The sequence below is a fragment of the Zootoca vivipara genome, chromosome 1, assembly GCF_965207765.1.
Source record: "Zootoca vivipara chromosome 1, rZooViv2.hap1.1, whole genome shotgun sequence".
Lineage (NCBI taxonomy): Eukaryota > Metazoa > Chordata > Lepidosauria > Squamata > Lacertidae > Zootoca > Zootoca vivipara.
In genome coordinates this window covers 108,547,322-108,572,258 of record NC_142582.1, presented here as the reverse complement: position 1 = coordinate 108,572,258, position 24,937 = coordinate 108,547,322, and the positions used below count along the sequence as shown (strand labels likewise).

General features: G+C 42.2%; 1 protein-coding gene across 5 annotated transcripts in view; it reads left to right on the top strand.

Moving 5' to 3' along the window:
• Nucleotides 1–24,937, top strand: part of CEP128 (centrosomal protein 128) — a 189,998-nt gene that overhangs the window by 29,276 nt on the left and 135,785 nt on the right. For all 5 annotated transcript variants that reach the window (XR_015950693.1, XM_035107862.3, XM_035107853.3 and 2 more), the window contains exons 9-13: nucleotides 915–1,001; nucleotides 2,755–2,829; nucleotides 4,929–5,061; nucleotides 7,195–7,355; nucleotides 23,267–23,617. Coding sequence is in view for 4 of the 5 variants with exons in the window: in XM_035107862.3 (XP_034963753.3) it covers nucleotides 915–1,001; nucleotides 2,755–2,829; nucleotides 4,929–5,061; nucleotides 7,195–7,355; nucleotides 23,267–23,617 (807 nt within the window). In the remaining variant the exon portion in view is untranslated. The remainder of the gene's footprint in view (nucleotides 1–914; nucleotides 1,002–2,754; nucleotides 2,830–4,928; nucleotides 5,062–7,194; nucleotides 7,356–23,266; nucleotides 23,618–24,937) is intronic.

Below are 24,937 nucleotides of genomic sequence, written 5' to 3'. Positions count from 1 at the left end.
GCAGACAGATTTCCGGGTCATGTGGCCAGCATGGCTAAACTGCTTCTGGCTCAACAGGACACAATGACAAGTGCCAGAGTGCATGGAAATGCCGTTTACCTTCCCGCTGCAGCGGTACCTATTTATTTCCTTGCACTGGTGTACTTTCGAACTACTTGGTTGGCAGGAGCTGGAACAAAGCAATGGGAACTCAACCCATCGCAAGGATTCAAACCGCACGCGGACTCGAACTGCCGACCTTCCGATCGGCAAGCCCAAGAGGCTCAGTGGTTTAGACCACAGCACCACCTGATGGGCGACTTCCGATTGAGTGGCAGAAGAGGGCTGTTTAACCCAGGCATCCCCAAACTGCAGCCCTCCAGATGTTTTGGCCTACAACTCCCATGATCCCTAGCTAACAGGACCAGTGGTCGGGGAAGATGGGAATTGTAGTCCAAAACATCTGGAGGGCCGAAGTTTGGAGATGCCTGGTTTAACCCTTTCCATCCTAGCTATCTGTATAGTGAAAATTTCTCCGCACACCCCACTGTTTTTTCTCCTCAAGAGGTAAAAGATGGGGGATCTTATATATCTTTTGGGAGTTAAGATAGGTGAGGGAGTTTATGTTTTTGAGCATACATCCAGCTTGGGAAAGGGTTAAACATTCTGTGTTTTGAAGGGGGAGTTGAGGCAGGCTGAGGCTCAGCTTGCTTACTGGGGTATGGAAGCTAATGCATTGTGAGGTATCAAGCTTAGTTGCGGACACTATGCATTTGATACATCTATTTATAGCTTTGCACGATATAATCTCACACACCAGTGTGTTCTGCTGTGTTTGTGCATGTGTAAATAATACAAATGTCAGCATATTTTATAAATTAAGGCTTTGATGGTTTTGTAAAAAAGAAACAAATTCCCCTTTTCTTCCCTTCAAGGCTTTAAAACAACAAGATGCTAAAGCTAATGAAGTGGAAACTGTCTTGAAGAATAAAGTACTGAAAATGGAGGGTGAAAAAAACAAAGTAAGTTTTTTTTTATTAAAAAATGTTCATGGTGTAGTATCTTCATGTTGCAATTGATGCAGTGGCTTTTGCACCCATGCTTTAAAAATATGTAGTATGTTTGCTTTAACATATAATAGCAGGTATCAGCATCAAACTCTGTCTTTCATAGTAAGATGTCCAGCTTCTTTTCAGTGGCACATGCCCAGATTGTACTGCTTCTTCCAAGGTGACCGACATCAAGAATACTTAAGCCTGCATAAACAGGAAGGCGTCATACTTGTTGAGGCCCATGCAGATAAATTTGGTCCTTAACAACGGTTAAAACACTCACTGCTATTAAAACTAGGGGGGTAGGAGATGAAACCAATAAGATAAATGCAATAAAAAAGCAAGAATTAAAATGCAGCGAAAGCTTGGTGAAATAAAAATGCTGAACTAACCTCCCTTCAGAGGGATTTTCACAACTGGGGAGCCACCACTCAAAAGATCCTCTGTTGGCCCCTTGCCAAGCATACCTCTCTTCTGAATTATTATTCTCTGATCAATATTATTAGGCAGCAGTAGCCGGTGGCGGCAGTGGTACAACCTGGGTGGCATTGTTCATCTGGCTTCCCAGTTCTGAACTTGTGTGGAACTTGGCTGGGTAACTGGCTCATAACTTCCAGAGGCCTTGCATTCAGCATTGTGGACCCAATCTTGTGGCCTTCCCTTTTGGTTGAGAATAGTCAGGTGCCCCCCCCCCGCACTTAATTTCAGGCACTTGACTAAGACGTCCCTATTTTAGCAGGCCTTATAAGGCAGTTTTCTGTCTGTATGATGACCTTTCTTATTCTGTGTTCGTGTGTGTGCGTAAAACACATTTTATTCACACTGCTTCGGAATTCAAAATAGGAAGCATTATAGAAATACCTTAAATAAATAAATAGGAATCAGATTTGTTGCATCACGCCTGCACTGCACCAAACTCCCCACCCCTTTACCCTCTCAGTAAAAGGCAACCCCACTCAGCATTGGAAGCCAGTGAGCAGGACCACACTGCCGCTGTTATGCTGCCAACTGCTACTGTCATGCAAGTTAACACAGGAGGAGAAGGTCCTTGAAATATCCCGGACGGTCCTAGGCTGTTTGGAGCTTTATATGTAATAACCAGGATTTCGAATTAGCCCTGGACTCAAACCGAGTGGTGTGGTCAGGAAAGCCAAGTACCAGAAATTATTCTGGCTGTTGCATTTCGCAGCAGCTTCACTTTCCAAACCCTTTCAAGGACTAATATAACTATAACTAAGAGGGTATTTGTTGTTCTTTCAAGAACTTGTGTTCAGTTTTGAGTTAATCACAGACATCTGCAATGCCCATTCTTCGTTCTGGCTTGAAATTCTGGGTGTTTCTTTTTTTAATGTGCCTTTGGGTTTTTACTTTCCCCCCCCTTCTCAACCTGGGATTTCTGGTTATTATGAGTCAAACAACCTTTCAAACTGCCCTGTTTTGCCACCTTGAAAGGGGAGCCCATCTAGAGTATGAGGGAGATAACACGTGCAACTCAGTTACATAACATAGTTTTTAGGAGAGGAAGAAATGCATGTATTTGTAAACAGATTGTTTGATCTAAGGAACCATTGGGATAATAGGCATTTGGTGAGCTTAGCAAAGTGTTGCATAGGAAATGAGCGTTCAGCAGACTTCTGGGTATATTAAGTATTGTAGCTAAATAATTCATGACATTACTAGGAGTGGAATGATTTTTTTTGTCACTCTTTCTAATCCAAATAAGCTTGAACAGGATTTGGAGCAGTCCCGGAGGAAACTGGATCAGTCGGAAAACAGCAGAGAGGTTCTTCTCCACCAGGTAACCACTTTCCTGTGTAAATACCTGTCTCCGTTCACAGTAGGCAGTGCTCTTAAAACTTTCTATCAAATAGAGTGGTGGGAAGTTAGAAATAAGCATGACAAGAAAACAGTCACAAAAGTGCATACCAAGCTTTATTACAGAATGATTGTTTATTAGTCTGGTTCTCACATGGCGCTAAGCTTAGTGCAAATGTGTAGGCCTCCAGAGAGGAGATGGTGCTTTGCTCCAGTCCAGTCATTGTGCTGCTATGGTAAACTATGGTTTGCCTTAGCATGTTGTCCAGACTCAGGCTCCTGGTCTAGCTCTCCCCGGAGAAACTATGAGCTGTAAACCAAAGGCAGGTCTTGGTTTCAGCTCATGATTTGTCTGCAGAGAGCAGAACTGCTACTCTGGGTTGAAGCAACGTGCTAAGCCAAGCTGTGGCTTTGCTTAGTGCAGCAGCAAAGGAGTCCGACATTTGCTCATTTGTGCTAAACCATGGTTTGATGTAGCGTAACACGCAAATGAGAGCAACATGACGCTGTTTTGCCAAAGTCAGCTTAAGAAATGTAGCAGAAGCTGACTGGCTTGCTTATCCTGTGGCATGGCATATTAATATATTGTTTTGCATTTTGTATCCTGCTCATTCTAGTGAAAGAACACTTAGAATGTGTGTTTGTTTGGCTTTATAGCTATTGGGGGGGATCTGAACCAGGTCTGCTGGGTCCAAGTTTAGCACTCTGTCCACTACACCACACTGGGTGGGTAGGGGAAGCTAGCACTTGAATATGTTGTATGAAAGCATGAGGAGACAACAAGCTACATGATAGCATTAGAAGCTTTAAGGACTTACCTTATACAGTACTGTAGTTTGCCACAGCTGGACTGTGCCTAGTGCTTGCTTTCAGGGATCACTCTGCATTTGGATCTTATTCTGTTCCAATTGACGCTCTAGAAAATTAGTTCTGCGGACTCTGTCACGCCAAATAAGACGCTCCATAGCTGTTTTCTTAGTTTGGTTAAAAATAAATTCTGACTTACGCATTCACAGCTGCATACCTATGGATATGATGAAATAGATTACACATTTACTTTCTTTGGGTTTAAAGGTTGTTTAATGTTGTGATAGTATAAATTACTGGGCACATTTCAATATATTTTGAAAGAGCAGAGAAAGTAATTTACTAAAGACAGTGAAAAGAGCGATTGGATTCCTCCACCAGCAGCACCCCACCCTCCGCCCTGGAACTGCTTTACCTTGTATTACTTTTGCACAAGCAAATTATAACTTTGCGAAAACAAATTGCCTTGAAGTGGCTAATCTCTCTGCTGGCCTCTAGCTATATAATTTATTCAGAAGCAAAACCAGCTAGTCAAATAAACCTCTTTGTGTTTCATTGAGGCTCGGTTGGTGTCCTTGGTTTTGTAACAGCCCAGTTTTGCCCCATCTCTGTGTTGCAGTGCACAAAATTACGCAGAATGCCCTCAGAGGGCCCAATGTGGGATTGTTACCCCCATTCCATACATGCATAGCCTCTGAAGGAACCTCTATGTGCTTGGGAACCTTTTGAGTAGGCAGAGTTTCTGACTCCATGTAGAGAGATCCCTTGCATTATTTTTCCTATTATTAATTCATTTAGATAACAACGCTTCTTTAAGAATGGCAAAGCAGTTTACAAAAGACGAAATAAAATGTAAAACCAAACTAATAAAAGAACCAAGGCTACTGAAATCCTCCAAAACAGCACATCAGTGTAGCAGCAGTGAGATGATACTCACTGGCAAAGCAGTATAGTGACTGATAAGATCAGAGGTCCCAGCGGCCTCCTTTCAACAACAGCATGAGGACCCAGGCAGTTTGATAAAGGGGGAGCCAGGCAGGGATATCCTCTTGAATCTAAAGCTTCCATTTAAAACAGAAATCTCATGCTGCTTATGCTTGGCTCATTGCTAAGTATAGTGTATGGGTAATGGGTTATAGTCACATTTTGCTTTAGGGTCTTTTAAAGAATTGATAATGTCCGTGAAAATATGCCTCCACATTTTATTGAAATTGGTTTCTGGTTTGTTAAAAAAGCTGGCACTTGTCTGTGTATATGTGTGTGTGTGTGTGTTAGATTGAGGATCTTCGTTCCCAACTCCTTAGAGCAGAAGAGGAACGACTGAATCTGCACCATCAAATATCTCAGGTTGCCATGCATCACCAGAACCATCCAGCTGAGCAAAAGGATGACAGGAGGAGGCAAAGAGGTAACACTCTCTTTCCCACTACTATTCAGGACAGAAAAAAATACGACCTTATAGTAACTATACCATGAGGAAGACTCAGCACTTGAAATGGCAAGTCTTGGTTTACTGAAAGCTGGCAATAATAGAGAACTGTGGGCAAAATCAAATTGTGAAAAAAGCATATGTCTCAATGTCTGTTATTCACAATCTCAGCACATCGAACCTTCTCCTCATTGTGACCGAAATAGACAAAAGTTGATTCAGAGATTTATGTGAAATCAGTTGTGTAAATTAAATCTGAGCCATTATCGAAGCTGCAGTTTAGCAAACGCTAGGTAGTTCATATTTCATATCTTAAATTCTTGATTTAGCAAAAGCCTTGCTAATACATTTTTTGTTAGGTAGGCTGGCAACCAACTAGGATCTGATTTCTTACAGGCTGCTGAAGGATTGTGAATTGGAATTTGGGCTTGTCTTGTCTGAGCTGTAGGTCCCTGCTATCGTAATGAGCATGGTAGAAGTTGCACAGAGATAGCAGAGGTGGGCAGTAGTGTGTAAAAAATCTTGGGAGCTAGATTTGGAGCATGCACTAGAAGTAATTGCATCAGTAGGGTCTGGAAGCAATCCACTGAAATCTACTGTTGTGTGCTAGCCATTCATTTTCAAAGGGCTAGTAGGGGAGCGCTGTGTGGCAGTAAATGGAGGTTGCAAATCAGCTGTGCTCAGTAGAGCTCAGCTTTGGTCCCTGCATGTGATGTAGAACAAATCAATACAGGTTGATCTCTAAATGTGCCCTGCTGGTATGCTTAAAACGGCTATAAATAGCAGTTGCATCCTCAAGCCTCAATATCCCTCGTATATCCTTTCAAATGTATGAATGGAGATGCTTCTAGCCAAGGTCCAGTGGCAGGCTTTCCTTCTCGAAACGTGGATATTTCTGTTACTTGGCACTGCTCTCACTCTATCAGGGAAAACATGAGCATGGCTTGCCTTCCTGACATGACAATGCATCTAATTTACCCAAGAATAATTAACAGGAAAGCCAAAGTATTAAAAAAAAGTATTCATCATATGCATTCAGAAAATGTCATAGAAAACACTTAGACAATATTGCTTGAATACAGAATAAGTGAAATGGACCCTTTTTCAGGTAATTGAATTTGGGGAGGGCATTTCATTTCAATATTCTTGAAGGAAGGCAGGAGGGTGAAGAAAGTGCAGTTATCTAACAGTATGGGATGCATGAAAATTCTCATGAACTATCAAATTGAGGCTGTTTCACACAATATTTTCTGCAGGGAAGTTCAGAAGGTGTTCAAACAAATAAAGAACAGAAAATAGAATGAACAGATCATTTTTTTTTAAAAAAAAAACCCCTCCTTTTTAAAGCAAAATTGGAGGGCACCCATCTTCATCAGATGACAGATTTTTGTGTTTTATCTTTGTGGTCTGCTGCCATTGTCTATAAGCCAGGCCTGCCTAAAACCCAATGGAATCCCACTTCTTTTTTGGTCAAGGTTTGAACTGCCTTAATCTTCATCCCACCCAAGAGTAATCCATAAGGCACTGGAGGCAGTAAGATCATTTATGGAGACCTGTGCTTGCCATGTCAGTCTGCTCATAAAATTGAAAAGAAATTTAAAGTAATTTGGTATTTACTCTAACCGAGTTCTAACTATCATCTTAGCCTATAGTCAAGGCCACCAACACTGCTGGTCAGTAAACTTTGTTTTGTGGGCTGATTTGATCTGCGAGAACAAGCATAGATTCCTTTGAGCTCGAAGACTTTCAAGTGGCTGGGGAGACTCAGCCAGATGGGCGGGGTACAAATAAAAAAATATTATTATTATTATTATTATTATTATTAATCTCATTTTGACACGGCCACAGTGAGGAGTTTCGAAGTCTCTGCGATTTTTGCTTAGCTTCAGTTTGGTGTGTCATTTGAACCATGCAAGCTGTGCTTTACTTGTTTCCACTAAACATCGTTAAGATTAACCACTGTTTAGGGTCTGGATACTATGTGAAACGGTTAATCAAAACTGGAACTGGCTGTTTCTGATTTTCCTGCAGCCATGTGTGTTTTATGTATGAATGTATTTTTTTTGTTTGTTGTAATTTTTCTTATGCTAAATCATGCCACATTTGTTCCAGTGGTTGAGAGGTCTGATCCAGAGAAACAAGAGATGGAAAAGCAGATCTGGGAATTGAGAGCAAAACTGAATCACAGTGCTGTTATGTCAGAGATAGAAGAGTTGAAGCGATGTATAGAGCGCAAGGACAAAGAGAAAGCACAGCTTGGAATACAAATAGAGGTAAACATCTCTTTAAACGCTAAGCTTAGGTTCTACTACTTGTTGAGTGGCAATTTGTGGCTGAAGTGTGGCCACACAAATAGCAAGTAAGCCTGTGCATGAACTGCAGGTAAGAGTTTATAGAATGGAATTTCACCCCATGGCGTAACATGGCATAACAAAGGAAAGGATACCTACGCATGAAAACTAAAATGTCTGGGTGAAGGATGGGCTTGATCCCTTCTCCATCACATCTTGTTTCTCCAGGAACATCTCACATGTCATCTGGAGTGTTGCAGTATGTTTTGCAACTTCATCTGTCCTTTGTGAGAACTGATCTGAAGTTCGGATTTTCCTAAAGAGCTAGCAGTTGACAGCACTCGCTTCCGACCCCCCCCCCCAATGTTGGTGTGCGACATAAATTGCCTTGAGTTGCATCAACACAAACAAAGGTGAACCTCTTATACTGCACTTTCCAATTCTGTAGTCAAACTAGTAGCCCACAATAATGCCAAATAAGAATGATTCTGTTTGTGAAAGGAACAGACGTATCACAGTAGTCAGCAGATTTAGCTCATCTCTTCCTGTGCATGGAAACAGCCCAGATTTACCACACCATCAATCACATAGACATCATTCTCCCATTTTGTAGTTGCTATAAAAGAAAGTGAATCTCTGTTGGTTGGAACCATTTGGATACACGCTGGTCCAGCCACACAGTCTAACCAAGCATTGCTGGATACCCGATTCCGAATTAAATTGATGTTTCATTTGGCATCAACCTTGCACCCAGCAACCAAGCGAAATGGAGGAGAGGCGGCCACCAGCTGATAGCTGATATCAATGACTTGTGCATTTACTGAATCTTTTTTTCCAGATTTCTTCTAAACCTGCCATGTGCTAGTTTCATAATGTTAGCACCAGTTGTTGCTAACTGCTACTAAACAATGCTACTAAAAAGGCATTGTTGTTGTTCATATAGTAAAGCAAGCAAGCAAACAAATAAGGGGTGGGTGTTCTGGCTCAGGCATCCAACCAGGAAAAAAGACTTTGGCAATCCCACCCACCACTGACCCCAATGTGTTTTGATTATGCATGATTTTGACTTTAGACGTGATCCCCGGAACATACATCTAAAATCAGCAGGAGGAATTCAAAATAGCAATAATAATAATAATAATTTTTGTTTATACCTTCTCCATCTGGCTGGGTTTTCCCTGCCACTCTGGGTGGCTTCCAGGAAAATATAAAACAACAATAGAACGTCAAACATTAAAAAAAAATCCCGAGATTGCTCTGTCACTGCAAGCAATTCTTTCTTTCTTTCTTTCTTTCTTTCTTTCTTTCTTTCTTTCTTTCTTTTTTTCTTTCTTTCGTTTTCCATGCTTTATTAAGTTTCATACATAACAAAAACAAACTTATATAAACCAAAAATGATCTTCTATAAGTAATCTTAAGTAAATATACAAATAAAAATTTATCCAATCTTATACAATCTCTTTTGTTCAACGTTCTTACTAAGGTGTGATAGACTTCCCATCAACTCCCGGTGCATTTAAAAATTCTAATATCGAATGTACATATGATTATTACCTTCATCTTTTCATATTTTCTAATACATTCTTACAACATATCATACCAATTTTCCTTATTTCTTTGTTATTATTTTATACAGAGGTCATTCAAATCACTTCAAGCATTTCTGCTTGCCTGGTGGAATCCTCTCACCTCTCCTCCTTCTGCTTAACAGTCTTGGGGGTTCTTCTGATCACCCTGAGCTGATTTGGGGGAGTTGGGGTGCATGAAGAAAGCCCAGGGGTAGAAGGGAGAGAAGCCCCATTGCTTTTGACCAGGCTGCTGCTAGCAGGACAAGTTAGTTGAATCCAACCATCCATTTCAAATTCCGAAGTGGGGGCCTCAGAAAGAGACATTTTCTTTGTTCTTATTATTTGCCGCTGGTACCTTATTTTACAAATATATGAGTCAAGATGAAGTACTGTACATTGATACTGTGATATTTTCTGTGATCATAAACTTGGTAAGATACTGCTGGTGATGTGGACCTTCTATAAAGCTAGTTAAGTTTTCTTTTGTCTTTTTACATTGTGATTTTAAAAATACCCTTCAACACAGCTGTTACTTTTTGAAGATCAGAATGCATTTTAATCAACTCAGAATAGCAGAAATGGGCAGCCATTAGAGCAGCGCTATTTAATTTGGCGTAACAGCACGTCTGAAAGTAATCTTTAATTTCTTGTAATAATTATGTAATTGTGGGATTGTATTGGAAGTTGCCAGCTTGCTCCGAGGAATGTTAAGGACAAACCAGAGTTCAGCAATCCCTTTGTCAACTTTAACTCGAACAAGAGCTTACGAAATAGATGACAAAATAAGTAGGAATCCATTCTGGATGCAAAGTGCTATTTGTTGTAAATCTGGTTGATAGGTCTTTAATATTTTTTCAGAGTCATACTTTTCCTGCTTCCCATCATAACTCAGTAGGAGAGACACTTGTTTGTGTGCAGCAGGTCCCAGGTTCAGCCATTGGGATCGCCAGGTGTAGCTGGGAATGTCCCCTGTCTGAAATCCTGGCGAGGGGCTGCCATTCATTGTGTAGATAATACTGAGTTAGATGGACCCAGTGGCCCAGATCTGCATAAGGCAACTTTCTGTGGGTGGAATGCAGTGTCATGCTTTCCCAACGCTTCTTCTGTTTGCGCAAGCATTGCAGATTTCTAGATGGATTGATGCCCCCTTTCCTCCCTTTCTGGGTTGTTTTGGGGGTTCTCTTGAACACCCCGAGCCAATTTGGGGAGAAGGAAGGAAAGCTGAATTGCACAAGCAGAAGTCATTGCACATGACTTCTGCTGACAGGGCTGGTCAGTTGAACCTACCCTATGTTTCTATGTGTAAAATGGAGTATAATAACATACTAATATTTTGTTCTCCATTTTTTAAAAAATCTAACATCTCTTATTTTACCGTAGTGACCTTTGGATATAACAAGAGTGCCAAATAAAGTAGTATATGCAAGGGAAGCAAACTTTGCTTTTCAAGAATTTAATTTTGCGGCAGATCACTTCCTAGATGCCGAACAGTTTCCAGTAATCCAACTGTTCCGCTTAATAAAAAATATACATATTGATAGAACAAGGTTAAAAGAGCCTGCTTTCTGTATGTTCAAAATCCAGAGGCTTAGAGGTCTGTCTCACAAGAACAAATCGTATAATACACATTTTACTTCCTGCTGTTACCCTCTAAGGGAGGTGGCAGCAGCTGCAGGAGGTGGAAAGGAAATGGATTATTTCCCTCTTGATGCGACATTAAGCCGCAAAAGGCTGTGAACTTGAAAACTACAGTAGTAAAACAGCATTCCATCAGATCTGTTCTTTATAGTACTACTTCCAGCTGCAAATCTAATACGGGTTTGTGCTTTTTTCCAGATGGTTTTGGACAAGCTTGTTTCAGAAGAGCAAAGTTGCCTTATGGTGATAGGGGAGGGAAGTAGCATCTATCTGCCTCTGAAGTGCATGAGCCATGCACTTCCTTTGATTATCATTTTGTTATTACACAGGATGTGTAGTAGATTTCAAACTGAGATTCTTTGGATTCTGTTGGCTGAATCTTGCGCACGCATGCACGTGCACGCATGTGCGCATGCACGCGCGCGCACACACGGTTACAAATGTATAGCCAATAAAGCTGTGTATTTATCGCAGACACTGGGAATAGCTGCTGGGGCCAGTCATTTTGGCATTTCAGTGTGTATATGCCTGCATGTGGGGACCCAGGTGGCGCTGTGGGTTAAACCACTGAGCCTAGGGCTTGCTGATCAGAAGGTCGGCGGTTCGAATCCCTGTGACGGGGTGAGCTCCCGTTGCTCGGTCCCAGCTCCTGCCAACCTAGCAGTTCGAAAGCACGTCAAAGTGCAAGCAGATAAATAGGTACCGCTACAGCAGGAAGGTAAACGGTATTTCTGTGCGCTGCTCTGGTTCGCCAGAAGCAGCTTTGTCATGCTGGCCACATGACCTGGAAGCTATACACCGGCTCCCTCGGCCAATAATGCGAGATGAGCGCGCAACCCTAGAGTCGGTCACGACTGGACCTAATGGTCAGGGGTCCCTTTACCTTTACCTTTATGCCTGCATGCATGCAAATGGTGTGTGTGTGTGTGGGGAATCTCCACTTCTGAGAGGAGGTTTGCAGGCAACAGTGCTAATAGATTTAAAGGACTCTTGCACTGTTTCCATCACTGCCCTCTTAGGGTTTCCAAATAATTTCTCCCTTCCAACAACCTTCCTTTGTTTTCTAGAGTCATAGAATTGTGTAATTGAAGGGACTCCGAGCATCATCTAGTCCAACCCCCTGTAATGCAGGAACATGCAGCTATCCCATATGGGGAGCAAACTTGCAACCTTGGTGTTATCACAGCACCACGCTCTAACCAACTGAGCTATCCAGTTTGCTCCCACAAATTTTGCCCCACACCTATTCTGAGCCGAAATTCAGCAAATGGGGTGGATTTCTGTTCATTTTCTCATGCTGTGGAGAATGAAATCAGAAATTATTTTCAAGAGTAGTATGATAATTTTGAAAACTCACCTGCACTTTGTGTAATCCTGCACACCAGTGTTCATAATTGTGCACTGCTTTACGAATGCAAACATTTAATATTTAAAAATGGCTGTTAGCACTGGGGAATTTTAGGTTCTCATTATGTTCTGTAAATGACAGAACTGTTGACAAGATGGATTCAGATCCCCCTTTCTCTTGTAAGAACACCTTCATAATCTTAGAATGGTTTATTCTGTACAGGTTGGGTGGGGGAGGCTTTCCTATTTAAGATGAGCTGGAAAAATACTGCAGTATGGAAAAGTGCATATTTCATAAAGAGGTGTGTGTCCCTGTCCCCCCCGCCAGTGAAAAGCTAGGATTGGCTTGAGCTGAGCTTACAGCATAGAACAAAGGATTGTCTTCTGGCACTCTGACGTTCCATTATGTCATCCATGGCCTATATAGGGCAGGGCACAATTACTTTATTAAGTATAATACCATAAATATTTCCGCAGGGATTTAGGTTTCTGGAAATACCTTTTCCTAAGCAAAGTTCATGGGTTGTTCCACGGCACCCGCTTCCTATGATAGAGCTAACCTTTATTTTTTGAATTCTTCAAGAATGAAAGTTAGAAGGCGAATGCTTCAAAAATGTGTGCATGGCAGAGGAATCAAGTTGAAATTCTCCACAGCTGAATATTTCCCACCCCTCTTTCAGGCTATGTATTTGAATTCCCTTCTACTCCATCCAGATTATAAACGTTCAGGTCCTACAGACTTTAGCAATGATTCCCTTGTCAAGTAAATAACTGCTCCTATCAGCTTTAACACTTAACAATTACTTGTTTGGGGATCACTGCCAGTTCTAAAGCGTCAGTTAAGATTAACCATAGCGAGTGCAGTGTTGTGGATGTACGTTTTAAGTCGGATCAGGGGGACACTATTCAAATCTCTGCTCAGCCGTAAAGCATGTTCGCACAAGGTCACCCATGATCTCTTAAGCCTTCTACCTCACAAGGTTGTTGTGAGATAAAAATGGGACAATAAACCATGCAGGCTTCCCTCAGCCCCTAGATCAGTGTTTCTCAACCTTTTTTGGGCCAAGGCACACTTGTTCCATGAAAAAAATCACGAGGCACACCACCATTAAAAATATTGCCTCTCCGGGTCATTGCTTGCCCCCTCGCTCCCACATCTCAAAGGCAAGCATCGCGCCCCCGCCAGCACCTGCCCCGTTTTTTATCCACTGAATATAAATATCCAAATATCCCTTGGGGGAGAGCTTTTGAGTCAGAAGGTCTGCCGTATCAATGGAGCTGTAATAGGTAGTACTGTATTTCCGATATGGCGCACAGAAATTATGAACACATACAGTGAAAACCATAAAGCTACTTAAAACCAAATAAGAAAATATATCACAAAGTTGAAGAACAACATTTTAACAACTCAGGCTGCAGCTGGGTGTGACGTTTGAGATCTGAATCTTTTTTGAGGTCTGAATCTTTTCTTACTTGCATGGAAATGACTACCTTGCACTTAACAAACTAGTTACTAGTATATCAGAGAGAAAGAAACCTCATGTGAGCAAATTTCATTATGCTAAGTGGTAAAAAGTGAATAAGCAGCAAAATGCTGAAAGCCAACAATAGATATGAAAATAATAATGAGTAAGACTAGCAGAAAACCTGTCCAAAAATCACAGAAATTTAGAAGTCACACCATTGAAAGCAACTTAAAAGTAACATTTATCTTGTCCTGGGGGGGTGTTGGTGTGGTGGCCGTTGGGGGGGGGTCGGGGGTTTCCCTCTGGGGGGGGGGAGAGGTTCCCTACCCTCTCACCTGGGTTGGGGGGTGGCAAGGGGCCCTCTCCTCCCTATCTTTCCCTTTTTCCCTCACCTGGGGGGGCCTCCCTCCTTTTCCTCTTCTCCTGGGGCGGCTGGGGTGGCGACGGCTGCGGCGACGAGGCAGGGCCGTCGCGTGGTGGGAGGTCCCGGGCTTCGGAGCTCTTCCCGGCCGCTTGATCCGCCGGGCGATTCCGACGCCCACGCGGCTGCCGTGGAGCCCAGGGGTCCGTCGATCCTCCAGCCAGGCGCTTTCGGTGTCGCTCCGGTGGGGTCGCGGGGGGGGGCCTCCAGCGGCTCCCCGGTCGATCCGCTGGGCTCACTTGGCACCCGCGTACCGGCGGCGGCGGTTCCGGCGGTCCGGAGGCTAGGCTGGCGGCATGGGCACGCTGGTCGCTCTCAGGAGCTTCGCGCTGCCGCGCCGCGCACCATCTTGCCTCGCCGGAAGTCCGTGAGCAATGCAAAGCGCCCTTTTCCTCGCCGCACGTTGCGGCACACCAGCCGGTGTCTCGCGGCACACTACTGTGCCGCGGAACACCGGTTGAGAAACGCTGCCCTAGTTGGGAAGGCGGGATAAAAATGTAATAAATAGTAAATAATGATAACTAACAGGATGAATTCCCAGACCATATGGATTCAAAATAACCTGAATAAAATTCCTGTGCAGCAATTATACAGAAAGGGGAGGTGGGGCAGGCATGGGGGAACCATGACTTAGTTGAGTGTTGTATTCTTTCTCTTTAAATACAACTATTGATGCCTTTTTAAGAGCTTCTAATTTTGCTTTATTCTGTGAACTTCTATTGAACTAACTATACAAAGCAACTTTGTGATACTTGTTGGCGGGAGGGGGAAGAATAGAGAGATATTTTACAATTGGCACTAAAAAGGTAATTTAGCTTGCACTAATGTACCTTTCAAAAGTTACCTAGACCTTAAATTGGAGGACTCACTGTACATACAAAATACACTCATTCTCTTATTTTAAACCCACGATGAACCTCATTAACCTTCATAAGCTATTTGTATTCATAAGAATTCCTAGTATTCTCTCATCAGTGGTTGTTGCTGATTTAATCCGTTTCTTTTCCATCATCTTGGATTCATCTGAACAGGAAATAAGCCCATAGTTGACTTTTGCCTAATTTGAAGAAGCTTTAGGAGTGAAATAACAAAGTGTTTAAATTATAGTAACTGAAAGAGGTAGTAATTGAAGGAGGTTGCATGACTGCATATTATTAAAAAGTGGTAGATAGGCAAACCTTATGGGAGGTCGGAAAGCGGGGCTGAGCACAACAGCCTTCTCCCCATCTGTGATTCCTAGCAACTGATATTCAGACACATACCGGTTCTGATAGTAGAGATAGAACCTAGCCACTGATAGCCTTATCCCACATGAATTTGTCTAATCGTCTTTTGGCCTCTTGTAGCACATGCTGAAAAATTAATGTGGCTTGTATTGGGGGATTTTTAAATGATTTTTGTAATGTGTTCCAAAAATCCCAGAGAAGCAGAGGCAGGATTTTCCCATTTGGGCTTTTAAATTCAATCTTCTGTTTTCCTGTGATTTCTTTCAAACAGAGCCAGTAGGTTGAGCCATCTGTTCATGGTCTTGGTTCATTTTGTTGTCCACAACAAGAGTAGGAGAAGGGAGCAAAGTGCTCCTTTCTTCTTGAGAGCCAAGATGAGCTTGAAATCTCAATGCATTCTACTATAGCAGGCATCCCCAAACTGTGCCCCCCCCAGATGTTTTGGCCTACAACTCCCATGATCCCTAGCTAACAGGACCAGTGGTCAGTCCAAAACATCTGGAGGGCCGAAGTTTGGGGATGCCTGCACTATAGCATGAGAAATATAGAACCAGAAGAGAAGAGAGATTTCTTCTTTGCTGATGAAGAGAACATTCTACCCACCTCTCTCCTCTGGTGTGAAAAGTGCTGAAGACAAGGTTGCAATGATATATTCTCCTAATCTATGTGCAGGCCTGCACAGTGGGATGAAGAATCTTCCAGCTGCACTCATGGCTTTTATGCTGGACTCGCAATATGTTTTTGCCAGCCAGCACAGCTGTGTCATATTCACAGCCTTTCTCTGTCTTGCAGGCACCTGGTATTAAGGGCATAATTTGGAAGCAATCAAAGAGCATAGCTGCCAAGTTTTCCCTTTTCTCACGAGGAAGCCTATTCAGCATAAGGGAATTTCCCTTAAAAAAAGGTATAACTTGGCAGCTATGTCAAAGAGATCGGGAATGCTGTGTGTTCACCTTTAAACCATAGTTAATCTTAACTGTGTTTTAGAGTGATATGCGAACCAGGCCATTAAGTTTCAGCCATTGGGAGGCCAGCTCTGTCATGCCTAGCCAATCGTTGCAGCAGCAGTGATGGTAGTTGCTTCATGTCACAATAGTAGTACCACCGTGATTCTATGACTGTGGTTTTACCACAGTATTCCTATCTGCGTCTCCTACACACAGATCTTGTTAATGATAATATTTAGTAAGAGGGCGATTTTGAGGATGCACCCTCCTTTTCTCAACCAGTGACTAAGATGTGGGTGACAGCAGTCACGAAATGAAAAGACATCTGCTTCTTGGGAGAAAAGCAATGACAAACCTAGACAGCATCTTAAAAAGCAGAGACATCACCTTGCCGACAAAGGTCCATATAGTTAAAGCCATGGTTTTCCCAGTAGTGATGTATGGAAGTGAGAGCTGGACCATAAAGAAGGCTGATCGCCAAAGAATTGATGCTTTTGAATTGTGGTGCTGGAGGAGACTCTTGAGAGTCCCATGGACTGCAAGAAGATCAAACCTATCCATTCTTAAGGAAATCAGCCCAGAGTGCTCACTTGAAGGACAGATCCTGAAGCTGAGGCTCCAATACTTTGGCCACCTCATGAGAAGAGAAGACTCTCTGGAAAAGACCCTGATGTTGGGAAAGATTGAGGGCACAAGGAGAAGGGGATGACAGAGGACGGAATGGTTGGACAGTGTTCTCGAAGCCACCAACATGAGTCTGGCCAACCTGCGGGAGGCTGTGAAAGACAGGAGTGTCTGGCGTGCTCTGGTCCATGGAGTCATGAAGAGTTGGACACGACTAAACAACTAAACAACAACAAGATGTGGATGGAGTCAGAGAAGAAAGCCCTGGAGGATTCCTATAAATTTGACTTTGTGCAAAGCACTGGTAGTTATGCCTTGAATGTTAAACTATAACCGGGGAGACCCAAGTTCAGATTCCCCCTCAACCATGAATCTCAGTAGGTGACCCCTCAGTTTAACCAGCCTCTGCAGGGTTGTGAGAATAAAATTGTATGAAATAAATTTGTACGTTGCGATCTGTGGTGAAAGCTGCTATTTGTGCAGGCACGTAGGAATGCCTGGAGGTGAGATTTTCATGCCATAATGTACTGTGCCTCATGAATTTTACTTCAGGTTGGCTGTATTTTTAGCTGCAGTCTGACAAACAGCATAATAGGGAACTATATATATATTCAATTCGGTAATGAAAGATTAACCACCAAAGTTCTAGTCTCTTTTCATAATTTCAAAAGCAGTGCACAGTGCAGCAACAGTCAAATATTGTAATAAAAGTTAAAATTTCATTAGGGAAATGAGGACATAATGTAACACATTTAAATTTATTGGCTGAGTAAATCTGAAATTAGAATGTCCCAAGACAGGTTGACCACTTACTGTGTGAAATACCTACGGTATAATTTAGAATGCACTTAATAGACTTCAAATGAAGTTATAGAAGATGCTGGGGTTTGCTGTTAAATAATAAAAATATTAAGGACTAGAATATTTAATTTTAGTAACTGCATCATCTGTACATACACTAGTCACTTGTCAGATGTAAGGGTTTATCGGGTTTGTGTTTTAACTTTTTGGTTAATCAAGGATTTTTGATCAATTGAATGGATATTTAAGGAAAGCACAGTAAATACATTTGGTTAGATCCAGAGAATCGGGATTGTCACTTCCTTATCATCTTGTCCATACCTTGAGATCTTTGGAGGAGACTCTTCTTTGCAGTCCTGGACTTCCAGTCCATCATTGGGTGAGATGTGTTATGCACTGATGTGAGAGAGTGCCTTATTGAATGCTCCCTGCTTAGAAGTGTGGTTGCTGAACGAGGAAGGCCTTTAGTAGGTGCTGAAAAGACAACAGAGGCGGCGCCTAATATTAAAGGCTAGGTGCTACCGCATAAAGGCCCGGTTCCTGTATTGTAAGGAACGGACCTTCTGATAAGATGGCATCCATATGAGGCCCTCTCCTGCAGAGTGCAGTGATCGATTGGGTGTAGGCAATCTTTTCAGTATCCTGGTCCCAAGCTCCAGTACCAACATCTTGAACTTGGCGTGGTAGTTCAAGACTGCAGCCATAAGTGCTAAATTATTAGTAGGCTCTCCCATGAAGGGGAAAGTTGCTGCACTCTTGCCCTGCCAGGAGGAAATAGGATGGCTGCATCTTTATTGGGAAAGCATCATATCACAGTGGGAGAGCACATGCACCCTTTCCTCTTTAGTTAAAGTAGACCCTTGCCTTAGAACTTAAAGAGCCCCGTCAGTTGTAGAGCAGTACCGAACCAGGTGGGCAAAGGTCTGATTTAAGACCAGGTGTTCCTATATATTACAATAGCTTTCCTTCAAAACAGTCACACTGTTTTGTTTCATGTCAGCTGCTTTGAGCTATTAGATAAAGCGGGAGTATAAAAAGAGAGCCCTGCTGAGTCTGCCTAAAGGCCTATTTAGTCCAACATCCTGCTTCCCACAGGGGCCAACCAGATGCTTATGGGAAGCCCACAAGCAAGACATGGAGGCAACTTTCCATTCCTGCACTGTTGTTTTCCCAGCAAATGATATTCAGGGGGATAAATGGGATAAAAGTACATTTTTAAAAACTGCTATTCAGAAAATGATTACTTTTGCCTATAAAATCTATTCCAATTATGTCAGGCTTAAGATTGTGTTGACAGTTTCGCTGTGAAAACTGTGTGGCAGTGTTGGGTTGGCATGTAAGAATCTGTTTTTCAGCCTTAAAACCTTTTAGTTTTGGAATAGAATATGAATTTTCTTAACCTTAAAATACTTTTAAACAATTTAAAACCTTTTTTGGAGTTGGAATACAAACAGCAGTAATTAGTGGATTGTGTTGCTTTTGGGGGTAATTGCAGGCACCAGATATATTTCCAACAACGTTGCTGAATATTTCAGCCATGTGGTTTGTATATTGTATGATAAGTTGTCCAGAAACACAAAACCGGACTAAATTCATTTGAAAAAAAAACAACCCAGGGAAGAAAAACAAAGTATTCTAAATTTTACAACTGAAGTTATTGGATTCTAACTATGAATCCAGTATTTTTCCAATCATTAGCATTTTATTGGTTAGTTGTCATCAAACACTTTAAATGATATTGAATAAATCATAGATGGTGATGTTGGCAGCAAACATGAGCATGCCAGTTATAGCAATAGAAGTCAATTTTAGGTATAATAGGCCCTTTGGGATGAATGAAGCCTAACACAGGACACATTTCAGCACCTATAATTATTTCTACACTGGGCTCTATGGAGCAGAATACAGAGGGCTGAAAAGGAATCATCGTAGGGCTGGATTTGGTTGGGGTGAAGCACCAGGGTTGATTCCATAGGCATGCCTTGACAGATTTAGGAAGCAAGATATGCAGGAGAGTCGGGGTCCAAGGCAAGGAATCTGGGCAAAGGAGGCTTGGCTGGAATGGGGGCAAGGGCTGTCATGTGGTCCAGGGTGATGGAAGGTTGAGAGGAAGCTGCTGAGCAGGAAGACCAAAGCATAGATAGGCTGGTTGACCATCAGATAATTTTAAAGCCATACATTTAAGGCCAAAGGCTGGCTGTTGCCCTGGCAAAGATCCAGCATTTGTAGCTTCGTCAGGCGTGGAGGAGCCAATGGGCTACCAGGAAGGTGGAAACCTGTTGGGACCTGTGAAGACAATTCTGCCCCTTGTTCTTCCACTCTGCAGTCTTCAGGGTGCCACCACAGAGGGCACCAGTGCACAAACCAGGAAACACCAGTCCCAGCTGATGCTGACCTGCATGGTTTTTTTTGTTTGTTTGTTATCCAGTGTGGTTTGTAAGGTATTTTAGTTGTAACCCAATAGCCGCACCACACTGTTTCAGCAGTTCCCACACGGCCTCGAAAGCTGCTCCAGAGCCTTCCTTCAAGGCTTTCACTCCAAGCTAATATCCCTGCAACAGGAGTACTACCCCGAGGGAAGATGTGCAAGCCACAACTATGCATTCAAGCCTTGTGAGATTTATGGGCTTGAGCATAGTTGGTATTCTACTATGGCCCATAGCAACCAATGCACCTGCATAGTGCCAAAAATTAAGGCTGAAGAAAGGTAGTTCTTCCATGATGATAAATTGCTCTGAGTATAAAGAGGAGTATGAAGAGGGGAAGTGCTACTACTGTGCTAAAAGCCCCGAAGTATAAACTTCTTACTTAATAATAAGCAAAGCAAGGAAGATTTATTTCTCCTTATTAGCTGTGTTTAGTTTCAGAATTGCAAAATATATGAGTACATGTTTTGCATATATATATTATCAGTGTAGATCAGGTCTGTCCTGCTACCAATCAGTTGTATAGTTGGTGACTAGGAATTAATTATGTACTTGTGTGTTTTAAAGCAAATAGTCTAATTAAAAGTTTGATCAGGGGTGGGGGGTGGGGAGTAGAAAATATTAACTGCTGATGAAATACTGTTCAGTGTTTTTTAACACGATAATTTATCTTAATATTTTCTCTGCTTTGCCTAAGCTTAGAATCTTGCTTCATTAACTACTACATGGAAACTACAGTGGTAGGTACAAGATCTTTTCTCATAGGCTTTGTGGAGAAATAATTACTTTTAATGACCCAGAAAGACTGAAGATGCCATTATGTAGGATAGGGATTTTATCATCGGGTGGGAAACAATTACAGCTGTTGTAAGGAAAATAATCTAGCACTGAAGTTTGAAGGTGAGACATTTTAACAAAATTTATGGAAGGCTAAATGTAATGGTTTCAGATGGTTTTTGTCTGTATCTTCTCACACCTGTCAGGTTCAGAATTTGAATCTATAGCCCTTGGAGACTGTGTTTAATTAATACAAATCTTCCATTGGAATTGAACTCATCAGAGCGTATAAAACATCACTTATTAGGTAGCTGAGCAAGAAAGGTTATCTATAACGCCTGAAGGTCTAAAAGAAAGTATATGATGGCTCCAACACATTAGAAAATGTCTAAATTTTTTTAAAAAACCAGTTTAAACTAATGACCGTAGCACCAACACTCTTGTTTTCATTTGTGTATAACGTTGTTCTTTAATGACTAGGGCTGAAATTTTTCAAGTCTCTTGCCAGCTGAAAAGCTTGAATATATTTTTCGAGAAAAGGCAAAGAACAAAACTTAGCTTAAAAAATGGTTAACTATGCATAATTTGTTGGGAAGATTCGGCAGCTGTCCTGTAGCGGTGGTGTTGAAAACTGTGTTGAAGCTGACAAGGGTATTTTCGGTGGGAAGATAAATAATGGCAGAACAGTCCCCAGTGATAACTCAATATTTTGTGAGTTGGTCCTAATGAAAGGTGTTACCTGACAGTGGATTTTGAGCCGTTCCCCCCCCCCTTTATGGATCAACATGGCTTGTTTTTGCTTTTTGAGTGCTTTGAGTGTTTGCCTGCCACTGCCATGCACTTGGAGAGTGATTGGTGTAATCTTGGCCATGCTTTCCATTAGCATGGCCCAAGAAGCTTAGCCAGCAGGCCACACGAACTCTGTGCGCCTCCTAGAGCAGAGGTTCCCAAACTGGGGTCCATGGACCACCCGTAATCTTTACAGTTCGTTCAGGTGATCAGGAGCATGCCCATACTAAATATTCATACTGATACTTAATTGCATTTTTATTGATTCTTTTTATTTCTTATATTGCATTTTATTGTATTGCAATTTGAATTTTATGGAATGCGGTTTGTAGTGCAGTAAAATGCAATAGAAGAAGAAGAAACAAGCAATAAAACACGATGGAAAATCATACAACATCTAGCAGAGCGCATTGCTATTGCTGCAACAGGCAGAAAAGTCATGAAGTGGTCTGCCAGGACTGCCAGCAATTTTAAAGTGGTCCATGTGTGTGTGTTGGGGGGGGGGGGTTTGCAAACCACTGTCCTGGTACCTTTACAGAATAGTCTGCAATATGCAGAGGGTTCTTTGGCAAATATGTGTGGGTTCCCTGGCAATAAAAATGAAATTGATGTGGAAAGAGTGGTGATATAAAAGGATTTAAAATCTACTGTTCCATAGAACAAGGACATATCATTTGGCAGGACATAATTTTTCACATTGGGTATAAGTGTGCCTTCTGCTCTTCTTGTGTGTGTGTGTGCGCTTACTGGTCTTGTGGGACAGTGGGGATGTCTGTTTTCAAAGTTGGCTGTAAAGCTTGCTGCCATTGTTTCATAGGGCAGTTCAAATCCATTATTTCATTGGCAGTAGCAAGGAAGTGTCTCTCGAACAGGCACAGCTGTGGGGAGCTGGAAAATGGTTGCTGTTGCTCGCCTTGCATTTGAAGGCTTTTGATTCTGGAGCAACGACTCCCTTGTGAAATTACCGAACTACAGTCCAACAGGGTTTTTATTTCTGTCTCCTGTGGTTTGAATTGAGGTTAAAGGGTTTTTTTGTACTACATATATTAATTAGCTGACCACTGTCGGAACGTCGTCGTCGTGAAATTAAATTTCTATCTTCTCTTCCTCCCGAAGGAGCCCAGCGGCCCAAAAGTTAAAACAATACATTTTGTATAATTTACCAACACTGTCTTGTCAATTGTCAGTAGTTTTAGGATTTGTAAGACCGTTTCTAAGCAGTTTAAAATTGTGTTTTTGTATTGCTTTTGGTGATTGCTGCATTTTGCATCCTAGTTTGTGAGGCATCTTCTCCTAAAAAGTGGAATACAAATTTGTTAACTGATAATCAGTCACCGTACCTGTTTTGTTTTACAAAATTATCACTGTCTGCTCCTCTCTCTCTCTCTCTCTCTCTCTCTCTCTCTCTCTCTCTCTCTCTCTCTCTCTCTCTCTCTGCATTTTGGGTCCTTGTAACTTCATTCCTCTCTCTGTCCCACCACCCCAACACATACCCCACATGTGATTCTATATGCTTGCCAACTTAGTATGACACTTTGTGCTTCTCATGATAATTGGACTCTAGTCTGCAAAAACTTAATCTGAGAATGGGGAACCTGTGACCTTCCTGGATGTTCCTGAGCTCCCAACTCCCTTCAGCCTAACCCGGCATGAGCAATGGTCAGAGTTGATAAGGGGCTGTAGTCCAGCAACATCTTGAAGGCATAGATTCCCCCACCTCTGGCTTACGCCATAAAAAATTGCTAGGACCTCAAGTCTTGCTGCCACAGGCAAACATGGCTACCCCTCTGGAAATTGTTAAATGTGCATGTATGTCTCTGTTCCCCAAGAAATAATGTGTTAATATATTGTGATGATTTCTAGGTTTTAACCTCCGACTTGGAAAAGAGGGAGGCCCAGCAGCAAAGGATGCTGAGCCAGCTGAAGGAGATACAGAGCAGCTACAAGATCTGTGAAAATGAGTGCAGAGCTGCAGAACTCCAAGTTAGTGAGCTAGCTCAGCAACTGGAAGATTCGACTAAGGAGGCAGAGAGGTACCTAGCTGAATTCAGGCAATCTGAAGTACTCAGGCTAGAGAATGAGAAGAAGAGGGAGGAGTTAAAACTGAAAGCTCAGGAAACTATTAGACATTGGAAGCTAAAGTGTAAGAAACTGGAACATGAAAGAGAGAAACAGACTCAACTTCACAACCAGCTGATGGAGAAGAACAATCTGGTATGGGATTTTTCTTTCTTTCAGTTATTTCATTTTTTTCTTGAAGCCAACTGTTCTGGGAACTACACCTGAGCATTTTTCAATCTTTCCCCCAGTGAATTTTAGACTCTTGAAAATAAATAAGTACAATATATCACACTGTAAGAAAAACCATATTCTGTTAGTGGTGGGCTTTATGGAGGAGGAGGAGGGAGAAGAGATGACTTTCAGTAGTCAGATATATGTAGCTTGTAATGAATACAATGGACCTTTTGATCTGATCCATCTTACTGGAACATTTTCACAAGTGAGATGGAAATGCTGTCATCCTGTTGTGGTTGGCACGATATCTACATTTTTAATAGAAAATTTGGTGCCTGGTCAAATTTTTGACCTGCATAATGTAAGCTTAAAAAATGATCAAATCTGGCTTTGATATGGTGACTTCTAGAAATGTAAGGCATAATACAGAGAAATGCCACCACCTGATTTTTTGAAATAGAAATTTGCCCAGTTTTAGTCATCCAAATAAAGTATTCAGTCTTTGGTCTTGGTCCCTTTAAAGCAGGGGAGGGAGGATGTTACCAGCCTTGGGGCTACATTTCATTGTGGGCAGATTTCGAGGACTTGCGTCCCAGTGGCAAGTGGCACCAAAGGCAACAGTAGGCACGCCCAGAGGGACATGACCAAAGTATGTGGAGAAACAGGTGTGACTTTTCCCTTTTGTACAGCAGGCTATATTCCAGCCATGTAAAAGTCAGAGGTTTCTACAACCCACCATCCAGGCAAGCGAGAGGTATTACTACAGTTCAGGGTGTATTCCAGCCAGGCAAAGGCAACCAAGGAGGGTGTGGAGCAGAGCTGGTAAGAGGTGCAGTCTTTGGAGGAATGCATTTGCTCCCTGGGTCTGAAGTTCCTCACCCCTGCTTGAAAGTGTTGCTCTGCGACCATGCATGGCAAATAGCCAGCATGCTGCTGCAAGGTGTGGACAAATAGGTGTACAGTACTCAAACCATTCACACTCTCTGCTCATGTAACTTGGCAACCAAATTGGTCTTAGATCCCTAGTTGCAGGTATATGGATGTTTGGAGTTGTGTATACTCACTTGTATCTCTGCTACACTTTGGTCCATTCCAGAATCCAGCAGGGCTCTTCTTAAAGGTCTAATAATACAGTACCATGTTTTCAACAGTGGCAAGCCCAATGCTTCCAGGAATCCCGCAAGCCCTTTTGTGTATTTGCTTCAGGAAATGGTGATGTATGCACAGCAAACACTTTGCCAGATAAAGTGTGGGACTGCGCTAATAGAAGTTATTTGAGCTGACAGATAAGGGTTTGCT